General features: G+C 40.3%; 1 protein-coding gene across 2 annotated transcripts in view; it reads left to right on the forward strand.

Moving 5' to 3' along the window:
• The window catches only part of MYO1D (myosin ID), a 346176-nt gene that overhangs the window by 92350 nt on the left and 241109 nt on the right, over positions 1-12717 (forward strand). For both annotated transcript variants that reach the window (XM_082860517.1, XM_082860518.1), the window contains exons 2-4: positions 6710-6918; positions 9071-9164; positions 11558-11723. In XM_082860517.1, coding sequence (XP_082716643.1) covers positions 6710-6918; positions 9071-9164; positions 11558-11723 — 469 coding nt within the window. The remainder of the gene's footprint in view (positions 1-6709; positions 6919-9070; positions 9165-11557; positions 11724-12717) is intronic.

Below are 12717 nucleotides of genomic sequence, written 5' to 3' on the forward strand. Positions count from 1 at the left end.
CTCTTTCAGTTTATCTCCTTTAAAAAAAATGGGTTTAAATATGCTTTTGCTCTTTTTTAACAATGTTTTCTTTGATCACTTGGTTTATAGGGCTATGTTTTCTTTACATTCTTTGCTTTCATGCAGAAGTATTTTTTCATAATTTTTCTCCTTTATGGTGCACTTTTTTTTTTCGTGGGTATTCCTTTTTTTTTTTTTTTTTTTGCGGTATGTGGGCCTCTCACTGTTGTGGCCTCTCCCGTTGCGGAGCACAGGCTCCAGACACGCAGGCTCAGTGGCCATGACTCACGGGCCCAGCCGCTCTGTAGCATGTGGGATCTTCCCGGACCGGGACACGAACCCGTCCGTGTCCCCTGCATCAGCAGGCGGACTCCCAACCACTGCGCCACCAGGGAAGCCCTCGTGGGTATTCTTGATCTGCTTTTTGTCCGTCCAATTCTTTGCCTACTTTTTTCCTTTAACATCTTATCATGGGCGCCATTCTGTTTCACTTTTGATTACTGCCATCTTTGAATAGGTGTGTTTCGTCCTGGGTTGGTTAGTTGCTGAAAGATAGTGTGTAGAAGGACCAGTAGATCGCTGAGTTTGGGATCTGTTATTTCTAGACTCCTTCTCACCAACACTCTGCCCTGAAATGGCAAGAAGTTTGCTTGACTAGCAGGCAGGTCCCTTACGTACGCCGTGAGACTCCTGGGAGGTGAGTTAGCATTACCTCTTCTCGTTTATGAAGATCACCTGCCATAGAGCAGTTGTATCTACTTTTTCATTTTTCTCCTCTCTATTCTGACAGTCTGCTTTTTTGCAAAAACATATTGAATAATTTCTACTCATTTCTTCACGTAGCTCCACCTTGCAGCTATTCAAAAGTGTCAAACGGGACCCATTTTGTTCCGCAGCCACCTGCATCCTGAGACCCTGCCGTTCTTGTCAAAAGACAGTTGCCTTGGCCACTTAGGGACTGCAGCCACTTCTGGAGGACTTGCCTGGGCTTTGCAGAGGCACACACTCACTCTTAGCAGCCTTCTTCCATGAGGGCTCGTTTTCCAACACTTCACACCCTTTCTTCACAGATTGTGTTTCCGAGTTGTAGCTAGTTTTCTGTTTCCTCATAGGTAAAGTTTTCTTTTCTGGTTTTATTTTGTCTTGTTGATTATCAGAGGGTAGAGTAGGACTCAGGTATCATTACTCCAGCCTCCTTAAATGAGCATCCCTTAGGTGGTACATGAAGTTGATAGTGGACCCAACCCTAGAGAACTTGAGTGTTTAGAGATCTGTAGGAAAGAGCAGCCAGCAGAGGAGACTGAGGAGGAAAACCAGAGAATGTGGCCGCACAGAAGCCAAGAAGGAATGTGGGGAGGAAATGGGAGTCAGTGTCAGATGCTGCTGGGACACCAGTAAGATGAGGAGTCAGCCAGTGGATTTAGCAGTTTCATTGGAAACTTACTTTGGGAGGTTTGATCAAGGTTTATTGAAGTGCTGGACAGGAACCCAGATTGGAGTTGGCTGAGGAGATAATGGAAGACAAAAAGAAAAAAGAAAGAAAAAGACAAATGGCGTGTGTAGGTGAACATTCCTGAGAAATGTGAACATTCGAAGCAACTTAAGATTGCCTTTGCGTTGAAAAGGGAAAGAAAACAGGCCAAATCGATGTGGTTAAGCATCACCTATTTGAAACGTATGTTCTCATGAAATAAATAGTATTTATTCATGAATAAAAATATTATTAAGTACATAGTAGACTATTCACAGAGAATTTTCCTCCTGGCGATAGAGTCCATATAGTTTAAGAAGTCGATCAAGGGTAACTGAATTCTGTTAGTGGGTGAACTTAGAATCCTCGGGGGTACATTTTGGGATCTCATCATCCAAGATAAATTCCTTTTTCTCTTCCACCCGACTCGAAAGGTAAAGATAGTTTTGTCTCTCGTGTTCAGCAGGTGTTCAAATTCTGCCCGCTCTCCCTTTGAAACAACTCAGATTTCTTTTTCTCTCATTTCTACGGTTGTCCCTTTCATTGAGGCCCAGCCTTGTTGATCTCTTTAGCTAGAAAAGTCTTCACTTTTTTTCTTGTTTCCAGTCACATCAAATTTAGACTTTCTCAGTCTGGTTTTCAAAGCCTATCGTGTCAGAAAATAACCTAAGTGTCTATCAGGAGACGAATGGATAAAGAAGATGTGGTACATATATACAGTGGAATACTATTCAGCCATTTAAAAAAAGAAAGAAATCTTGCCATTTTTGAAATGAGGGCATTATGCTGAGTGAAATAAGTCAGAGAGCAAAACAAATACCGTACTAGCTCACTTATATGTGGAATCTTAAAAAAAACCAACAAAACCCCAAGCTCATAGTTACAGAGAACAGATTAGTGATCGCCAGAGGTGGGAGTTGGGGCGGGGGGGGGGGATGGGAAATGGGTGAAGGGAGTCAAAAGGTAACAACTTCCAGTCATAAATAAGTCATGGGGATGTAATGTACAGCATGGTGACTAGAGTTAATAACGCCGTGTTGCCTTTTGAAAGTTGCTAAGGGAGTAGACCTTAAAAATTCTCATCACAGGGAAATACCTGTAACTCTGTATAGAGACAGATGTTAACTAGACTTCTTGTGGTGCCCATTTCACAGTATATACAAATCTTGAACCGTTATGCTGTACACCTGAAACAAATATAATGTTGCATGTCAATTATACCTCAATTAAAAAAAAATCCTGTCATATCAAATCTGACTCCCTCCTACTTTTCCAACTGTTCCCTGACATTCCCTAGTACAAGTTTTCTGCTCTGGTTAGGCCGGCCTCCTTCCCGTACTTCTAACCTTGCCACATGGTTCTGCCTTCATGCTTAAGTTCATATCCGCAATTAGCACTTCATTATCTTTAGGATTGTTTTGTGTGTGTTGCCCCACCCCCAGTGTCATACTTCTCTGTAGGGTTGTACACATAGTCTGTCCACGTCTGATCTGAGGGAGCTGCATACATCTTGACTTATAGGTAATCTTTTATAGAAGCACATGTGCAAATTAACGAGGCTATGTTTTGTAAAAAAATTAATGTTTCAGGGACTTCCCTGGTGGCGCAGTGGTCAAGACTCCGCACTCCCAACGCAGGGGGCCCTGGTTCGATCCCTGGTCAGGGAACTAGATCCCACACGCCTGCCGCAGCTAAGAGTTCACCTGCCACGGTTAAGGAGCCCACCTGCCGCAGCTAAGACCGGAAGCAACCAAATAAATAATTAATTAATTAAAAAAAATAATAATAATAGATGTTTCAGAATTGATGTACAAAAGACTCTTGTTCTCCAGAGGCATAACCTTGGTATTTTCTCCATCGCTACTCACTAATTCAAAAACGTTTTAGAACCTCTTTGTTTCATTCAGAAGCCAGTGAAAATATCCAGCGCGTCCAATACGTATTTTTAATAAGCTCCTTAAAGAAATTGTTTTAAAAATCAGTTGCTGTTAAGCTATTTTCACCATGTCGGAGGTTTCAAAGGGGAAAAAAAAAATCTGAACAGAGCGAAGACGATAGTAGCCCTGGTGTTGGGGATGGGTACCAAGGATGGCTTCCTCGAGGAGCTGAGGTTCAGGCTTTTGAAGAAGGTGTGGGGATCTGCCAAGCAGAGGGGGGAAGAAGAGGCAGGTGGAGAAGGGCATTCTAGGCAGAATGGACCCCGTGGGCAAACCATGCAGGCATGGTGGCCTTGGGAACTGTAACTAGCTCATTAGTGTGAGAGCAAGAGTGACCTGGGCTGGAGGGGTGGGAGTGGTGTTGATGTGTGGAAGCGTGTGGGGAGTTAGGAGGGTCCAGTGGAGAGAAATGTGGAGGCCAGAGCACAAAGGCTTGTGTGCCCTACTGTAGTTTGTATGTTACCCTTCCATATCACAAGGCATTTGTTGTGATCTTTGCCACCATGGTACCTGCTTTTAGTATCTCACCTATCACACTATGTCATTATTATTTATAATACTTCCCTGCTCTTTATTCCTTTTTTAATCCCCAGGGTCACACCCAGTGCCTGACACAAAGTAGTTATGGAATAATGAAAACCTGAAATATTTCAACTATGCAGAATGAGTGATAAAAGTTTGTCATAAAAGGTTTGCACACAGAGGTCCTAGAAATGCCTTCCTTGGTCTCTTGTAAGAAGTGGTTATCACGCATTTGTCATCTAGGATAATTACTGCCATTCCTCCTAGAGGCAAACCAAAGAGGTGAGGATTACCTAAGTGCTTGCTTACTTCATACCCTGAGGTGCTCCAAAGCAAATGGAAATCTTGGGTTGGTGTTAAGATGTATGCTGACACCATCTACTGGTGATTTTGAGACCTAACCGAATTGAAAGTTTCGTCTTTAACAACCAAACTTCTGCTGAAACATTGTATTTAATGTCGTAGTTTGTTAAGCCTTTGCCACTGTCTTCAAGTTCATAGCTACTCAGTGGATGGTTTTATCTATTGTGTTTTACAAAGATGCTCAGAAGTTTTGATAAACAAAACATTCTATTTGAAATAAAATGGAATTTCAGAGAAAGTACATAGTTGGACGGACCTGGAATCTTAGAACGACATTCTAATCTCATATGTTATTTGCTGTCTCTTAGTCACAGAGTTCCAGACTCATGAGGCAATTTTTTTTTTCTAACATCCTTCTCCTTCTCTTTATTTTTCTGTTTGGACAGTGTTTTTTTAAACTAAAGAATTTTGTCCTTTCAATTCTTATCTTTGAAGATAGCTGTAGAGCATGTCCTTCAAATTTTCAGGTTAAGCCAGAAAGGCTTAGCTTCTTATTATTTTTGTGGGTCTTTGAACATGAGTTATGTAGACATTTTGCTTATGACTCGTGTTGATTGACAGCTGAGGCAGGGAATCAAATTAGGATCACTGCATTAATTCCTTGTGTGTAGGGATCGCCGTGATTTTCGTAGCAATGTTAATAAAATAAAAGCATTCATTAAAAATCTCCTTCATGCAGAACATAATTGGATGCATAAGATTAATTGCTTTTTTTTTTTTTAAGTACTAAATGCCAGAGGGAGGGAAGGGTATAATTATCTCCATTTTACAGGTGAAGGAGGCTGAAACTCATGGAGGTTAAGCAGCTTTCATAGGCTCGTTGCTCTTAAGTTTGCAGTGTGAGCCTTTGGACTCAGGTGTCAGGGATTCCAGGGTTGGTGCCTTTAGCTACCATGTAAACTTTCTGTCCAACAATGGGGAGGATGCAAAGGAAAACCACAGGAGAAAAATGCACAGAAAACCTTCAAGTGGTCAATAACTCTTATTTAAACATACACTAACTACTTGATAAAAATCTTGGTCTTAATTTATTGTTGACATTATCAGCATGTCTGTTTCCACTCCTAATTATAGCCGACAGCCTTCATTCCAGTGTAAAGGGAGTTTAAGGGTCTCGCCCTTTGGTCTCAAATGCTTTAGTTATTTCTCTGCTGCTGTGACTCTACAACAGGAGTGCTCAGAGACCCGGCCGCTGTCCATGGACCACCATTCTCCCATCCTGGTGTTCCCTTCTCCCAGCTCTTAGAAGTGAGGTCTCTCTGCCTGTGCCTCTCGGCAGGTGGAGAGTGTAGTGGCAGCCACTTGTGTAGAAACGTCCATTTGGATGTTGGCCTCACTCTGGTTCATAGGTGTTTATATGTGTGAGTTAATGTGTCGATCGTAAATATATATGGGTTTTCTAAATTTTATATTGAATTTTTTCTTTGCTAATATAGACACGTGATTTTGCGCAGTTGGAGTCATATCATGTATGCTGGGTTTTTTTTTCTTAGTTCCTCTGGCTTTCCTTCTCATCGCCCTACTGTATGTATTTAACAATACATAAGACATAATATGCAGCCTTCCATATTTTTCCATGCTCATGTAATCATTTACAAAATATATTTATGTACAATTTATATACATATCATATACATATACAGGGTGGATTTTTAGCTTTATATGTGCGAGTGGTGGGATCATGTTAACCTTCTTAAAATACACATACCTTTCAACCAGCTATCCCAGTCCTGGGAATCCGTTTCACAGAAATAAAGGCACTGATTTGTAAGATTATGTGCCAAGAGTACTTTCTACAATATTGTTCATAATAGCAGGAAGGATGGGGGGATGATTGAATAAATAAGGGTATATCTGCACTGTGGAATTTTAGGCAGTCATTTTTTTAAAAAGCGAATTCGATTTATGCCAGAAATGTCTCCTCTACCATTCTCTCTGGTATGGATTTTGCTGTGTTTATTTTATTCCTTTACTGACATTTTAGTGGGATTTCAAGAGGGAGAATAAATGAACGTATTTGGACAATTTTCTTTACAACTGAAAATCTGACTAAATGGATTTCAAGACCTGCTCCGGCTTCTGTTATCTTTTCCTCCTAGAGCTCTAAGGTTGTCTTCAACTCTTTTTATTTCTTACCCTTCTGTATTTTGGAAATTAGGAAATCCCCAGCCTCCAAAATATGAAATTCTTTCTTCTCTCTTGGCTTCTAACCCCTACTTTTCTTTTCTACCAGCAGCATCCAAAGGAAGCCAGCCTCAAGCATTATCTCTAAAAGTAAACTCAGAACCGTGAAATGTCACTTCAGAAATAGTTCCTGGGATGTTTGGATTTTCTTGGAAATAAGAGACTCATAGGAAAGAAATAGCATCTCTGTATAACCACAGCTCCATCTTCCATTTCTTTGGCTTCTGTGCAGATTTGAAAAAGGGCGCATCTACACATTCATTGGAGAAGTCGTGGTCTCTGTGAATCCCTACAAGTTGTTGAACATCTACGGGAGAGACACAATCGAGCAGTACAAAGGGCGTGAACTGTACGAGAGACCTCCGCATCTTTTTGCCATTGCTGATGCTGCTTACAAGGCTATGAAGAGGCGATCAAAGGACACTTGCATTGTGATATCAGGTATTTAAGGAGTTCCCTGTCCTTCCAAGGTCAATATGTATTTAACTTACTTGGTACTCAAGGGTCCGAACAGTTGATTAGGTCTTTTTTGAAGTTAAAAGCTTAAGTAATTTTATAGGAGAAAAAAAAATGTAATGCCAGATTACTTCTATCATTTCTGAGCATCTGCTAATCTTGGTTCATTTACACATTACATATTATGTTTGGATGGACTTCTGGTCAATTTTGTAGACTGAGGTGACATGGGAAATTCATCCTCCCATCTCAAACACGGAAAACTACTGGATAAAAATCTAACAAAAATTATTTTAAATAATCACAGAGCGAAACCAGGAAAATGAAATCCTGAGGTACCAAAAAGGAAGTATGAACTCCAAGTCATACTGGTGAACGGGAGCTAGTGACCAGGGACATACAGAGGCCTGGGGGCCAGAGCTTTAAAGGCTGCAGAGAGGGCGTCAGGTGACAGACCCTGGGTGCCCAAGCACAGGAGCCGAGCCCTCTCTGTAAAGCTGAACTCTTCAAGGAATCTTGTGTAGTGAGTTGGGAACAAGAAAATATCTGCCCACTGACCCAGGATACCCTCTCCCAAGCTGTGGGACTTTTTTTTCGTGCTAATAATACCTCATATTCGCATGAGTGGCTTTATACTTTTACAAGGCTTTGGTGATCTTTATTCCATTTTGGTTATCAGTGCAGCTCTCTGATTGGTAAGTAGGACAGTTGTGTTTCTACTTCACAGATGAGGATATTAAGGGTCAGAGAAGTGAGGCAACTTAGTGTGGGAGTTGAGGAATTATATCCTAAGGCTACATTTTATTAAAACAATTTTTTTTTTTTTGCGGTACGTGGGCCTCTCCCGTTGCGGAGCACAGGCTCCGGACGCACAGGCTCAGCGGCCATGGCTCACGGGCCCAGCCGCTCCGCGGCATGTGGGATCTTCCCAGACCGGGGCACAAACCCGTATCCCCTGCATCGGCAGGCGGACTCTCAACCACTGCGCCACCAGGGAAGCCCTAAAACAAATTTTGAAGGCAGTATTATTGCCTGATTGTAAAAGGTGGCGGGGTGGAGTGGGAGGCAATTTTATAAGTGTATAAAGTGAAAGCACAAAGTCCCTTTCCCTTGAATACCTTGTTCCACCCCCCAAATTCTAGCAGTAACGCCTGTGAACAATAAAGCATTTATCCTTTTAAACATTTTCTCAGTGTGTGCAAATATGTATAGTCACACATGCATATGTAATTATAAACATAGAATTATAGAATTATGTTATAACTGCTATTACATAACTTGTTTTCCCATTTAACAATGTCTAGTGGACATCTTTTCATTAGAGTACCTATACAAGTCGTGCATTCTCTAACAGTTGTGTCGCATGCCATTGAATAGTTGAATCATAATTTATTTACCCAATCCTCTACTGATGGGCATATTATTTTCAGATTTTAGCTATAACACATAGTGTAGTCTGCAGAAATAGTCTGAAAACCTTTGAAGATTATCATTGGATTATATTAGTATTTCTAGAGTATAAAATTCTACAAGTGGAGCTTTGGGTCACAAGGGCATTTAAAAATCTGGGTTGATAATTATAACCGTATCGCCCTTCCCCTCCTTAGGCCGGTTGTCATGCTTTTTCTGTGACACCATATGTCTAGAGCTTGCGGCTTTTGTTTCGCTTTTTCACTAAAATTGCACTCATTTTCTGAAAAAATTATTTCATCCCCATTAAGATTTTTTAAAACTCTGCCATAGAAAACAAAGTTGTGTGAATTTTGCCATGGCCACTGTTTGTCACTTTCTCGTTTCTTTTCCACTGGACTGCAGAGTCACTAAGTACTAAGGCTATAAGGAATTAGTTTACCACGTTTTATCCCTCGATATTTTTACTAAGTAAATCTCGATCTGTAATCTGTTATTTTGCTTCTACAGTAGTTTTAATTTTTTCAACATGTTCAGATCTGTTAGAACCAATCCCACATCGACAGGATGAAATAACTCAAAAAAAAAAAAAACCCCAAAAAAACCAAACAGTGAAACATAAGGGATTTCAAATGAATAACTAATGTCAAAACTTGAAATTATTCTATTAAAAATTATTCCTCTTGGTTTAAGTTGTAATCCTAAGCCTTGCACAATTTTTCCCCAGGGGAAAGTGGAGCTGGTAAAACGGAAGCCAGTAAGTACATCATGCAGTACATTGCGGCCATCACCAACCCCAGCCAGAGAGCGGAGATTGAAAGGTAAGGGCAGCCTAACAATGGGAGGAAGTTCTCACTGGAGCTTCATTTTCTATACAGACTTGACTAGGTTAGGCCTAAACTCTGATATGCATGGAGTGTTTATTAATGGTTAAATTACTTTGATTCCCTTCCTGCATACTGTCCCTGTACTTTCATTTATATCCCTCGATTTCTATATTTGTTTTTAATAGAAGGATACTGCTAAGGTGATTCTGGTCTATCACCACTGCCTTCAGTGTTATGTGTGCTCAGCAAAGATGTTATACTTAACTGGTAGTTGTATTGTTCAAGGTCTCACAGGTTTCTTGCTGTTTCTACTATACCAGCATCTTTTGTAAACTGTGTTCTACACTCCCTAGAGTGAAAGGGGGACTCTGGGAGGCAGATCCATGCCGTTCCATCATTGCTAGAAGCAGGACCTTGGTATTAGAAGCTCTGAATAGGGTTCATTTCCTGAACGGGTTTCAGGCCACATCATGCTCTGCTCACAGCAAGATGAGTGATAAAGCGGGTACGCACTGTCTGGGGCCCAGTGTTCAGCAGAGTGTCTGGTACGTGGTATTTACGTAGTAAATATGTAAGGAATGAAGGGATGGTTTTTTTTTAAAAAATAAGAAAGTAGGAAGTGTGGCTATAAAGCAACATGACTTGACTTTCTTATGTGGTGTGGACTTTTTGAAGAGGAAAAAATAAGAGCTTTCCAAAGTTGCTACTTTGAGGCTCAGTATTTATTTACAGAAGAGTCACATTCCGTATATACATCTCAATCTTCAGTTTGATGACTGGAGAGAAAGGAAGCTGGGTTGGTGTGAAAGCAGAGAATTTAGACTAGACTACCCTGCATGGGTAGAATTGGGCTAGATTGCCAGGTCAAAAGAGGTATTTTTCTTAATAGTGATATATCCCCAATTCTGATTCTGATTTGCAACCTAATAGGACAAGAACAAGGATATAAGTAAGTTTTTAAAATTTCCTTTGGAGCTGAGGAGAGTAACCGGCTGAGAACTAAATTAATTTTATTTCTAAATCCAGTTGGTACAGTGGAGTAAGGCATATTTACATTTACTAGTTTTTTTATTATTATTATTTTTTTTTGGCTGCGTTGGGTCTTTGTTGCTGCGCTCAGGCTTTCTCTAGTTGTGGCGAGCGGGGGCTACTCTTCGTTGTGGTGCGCAGGCTTCTCATCACAGTGGCTTCTCTGTTGCAGAGCACGGGCTCTAGGCGCGCGGGCTTCAATAGTTGCGGTGCATGGGCTTAATTTCTCCGCGGCATGTGGGATCTTCCTGGACCTGGGCTCGAACCCGTGTCCCCTGCATTGGCAGGCAGATTCTTAACCACTGTGCTGCCAGGGAAGCCCCATTTACTAGTTTTTTAAGGGCATATCTTACCACAGTTTTATAGACACTTTCCTTTATTTACCATAAGCAAGCAGTTTCCCTTGCCCCAATTATAATTATACTTTCATTCATGAGGAGATAAATTTGTAGGGTCACTTACAGTGGTAGTGGAAGGACCAGGGGATCTGGTACATCAGGTTATTTCGGCGATATGCCCATATAAGAGGAATTTTGTCAGTGAAATAGAAACAAAGACATAAAGCCTAGAATGAAGTTAAAATACATCCACTGGGAGAGACTGCTCTATAAAGAGTTAGCATTCATCGAATAAAGAATGACTTAAATACCTGGTACCAAAGAGAGATTCCATACAGCTTCAAACGAAACGATGAGCAGTTTCTAAACTAATCAGGACCACATTTATGATGTATTAACCAAATGCAGTAAATTTCACTAGGCTTTATAAGCAAGAACTTTAAAAAATGGAATCATTTGCTGTATCACCCGTTCTTTTCAGAACGTCTCTTGTTAGGATTTTTCTTTATGTAAATAAAATATGTTCGTTTAAAAGAAACAGTAAAATTTACAGCATGATGTAAAACATGAAAGTTCCCTGAAATTCCACCCCGCCTACCTCATCAACCTAGGTAACCATAGTGAAGTGTGCTGTACCCTCCAGGTTTGTAAGCATTTATACTAACACGTGTGTGTGTGCGCACACACACACATGCCCCCCGCACACGTGCACACACACACACACACACACACAAATCCTGCAATACATATTATTTTGCAACTTCATCTCTCATTCATTAATGTATTCTGCACATCTTTCTATGTCACTACATATTATACTGGGAAACAAAAATTTATTTTTATCCATCCCTATTGGTGGACATTTAGGTTGTTTGTAATATATATATTTTTTGATGTTACAAACAGTGTTACAGTCAGCATCTTTGTACACAAATTTGCATGTCTTTTAATGAAATTTAGTTTCTTTAAAGCCCCAGCCTTTAAAACTTTCACAGTGACTTTCATTTATCTGTGTTAAAGAGTGAAGAATATGTTGCTTAAGTCCAACTGTGTCTTGGAAGCTTTCGGAAATGCCAAAACCAACCGCAATGACAACTCAAGCAGGTTTGGAAAATACATGGATATCAACTTTGATTTCAAGGGGGACCCTATTGGTGGACATATCAATAACTACTTACTGGAGAAGGTAAAAAGTGCTTAATTTCTGAGGGTAATGTTTGCAAATGCTGATTTTTTTGTTTTTTTGGCCTAGAGTTGTTTTTTCAAATTGAGTTATAATTAACCTACAATATTAGTTTCAGGTGTACCATGTAGTGATTCAGTATTTTTATACATTCTAAAATGATCACCACAGTGAGACCAGTTACCATCCATCACCATACAAAGTTTACAGTATTATTGACTATATTCCCTGTGTACATCACCTCCCCGTGACTTATTTATTTTGTAACTGGTAGTTTGTACTTCTTAATCCCCTTCACCTATTTCATCCGTCCCCCACAACCCCATCCCCTCTGGCAACCACCAGTTTGTTCTCTGTATCTATGAGTCTGTTAATGCTGAATGTTTTTTTTAAAAACCTGATTATATTAGTAGAATTTCTTTCATTGCCCCAAAGTAGCTTTTAATCCTATTCTCTGTTCCTTCCTGCTCCTCAGTTAGCTTTCTATGGCAAAATAATCTCTTTTTGTGTTCTCTTATTAGCCCTTACAGTATCAAGCTGGGAAAAGTTATAGACTTTGTACGTAAAGGTTTAGGTGGGGGGGGGGTGGTGAGGGGTGCCAACTTTTGGGTAAGGTTTAACAAAAACCTATCTAGGACTAATCACTTCTACTCCTTCTACACATCCTCCCATGTTTTTCTTTTAATTGGCAATCTCGTTTTCTTCTAGTTTCTCTTTGTTCACTGCTTTATAGTAACATAGATGTACTTTGTGATCTTACAGTCTAATTATGCTGCATTAGGTGTGTGAAAACTTAGAGTGTGTTTTTATCTGCCCATGTGAATGATAGGCCCAATCTGTAGGAGATTCCAGTTAAAACTCTCCTCTTGGGACTGCCAGAGAGGTTGTGTCCTAACTAATCTTGAGTAGATTCACCTGGTTATTACAGTGGAGATTTTACTAGAACTTTACTAGGTTAAGTCTCCATCTTGAATTGTACTCGGATTTGAACTGACAT

The sequence above is a fragment of the Leucopleurus acutus genome, assembly GCF_964270905.1.
Source record: "Leucopleurus acutus genome assembly, chromosome: 19".
NCBI classification, from domain to species: Eukaryota; Metazoa; Chordata; class Mammalia; order Artiodactyla; family Delphinidae; genus Leucopleurus; species Leucopleurus acutus.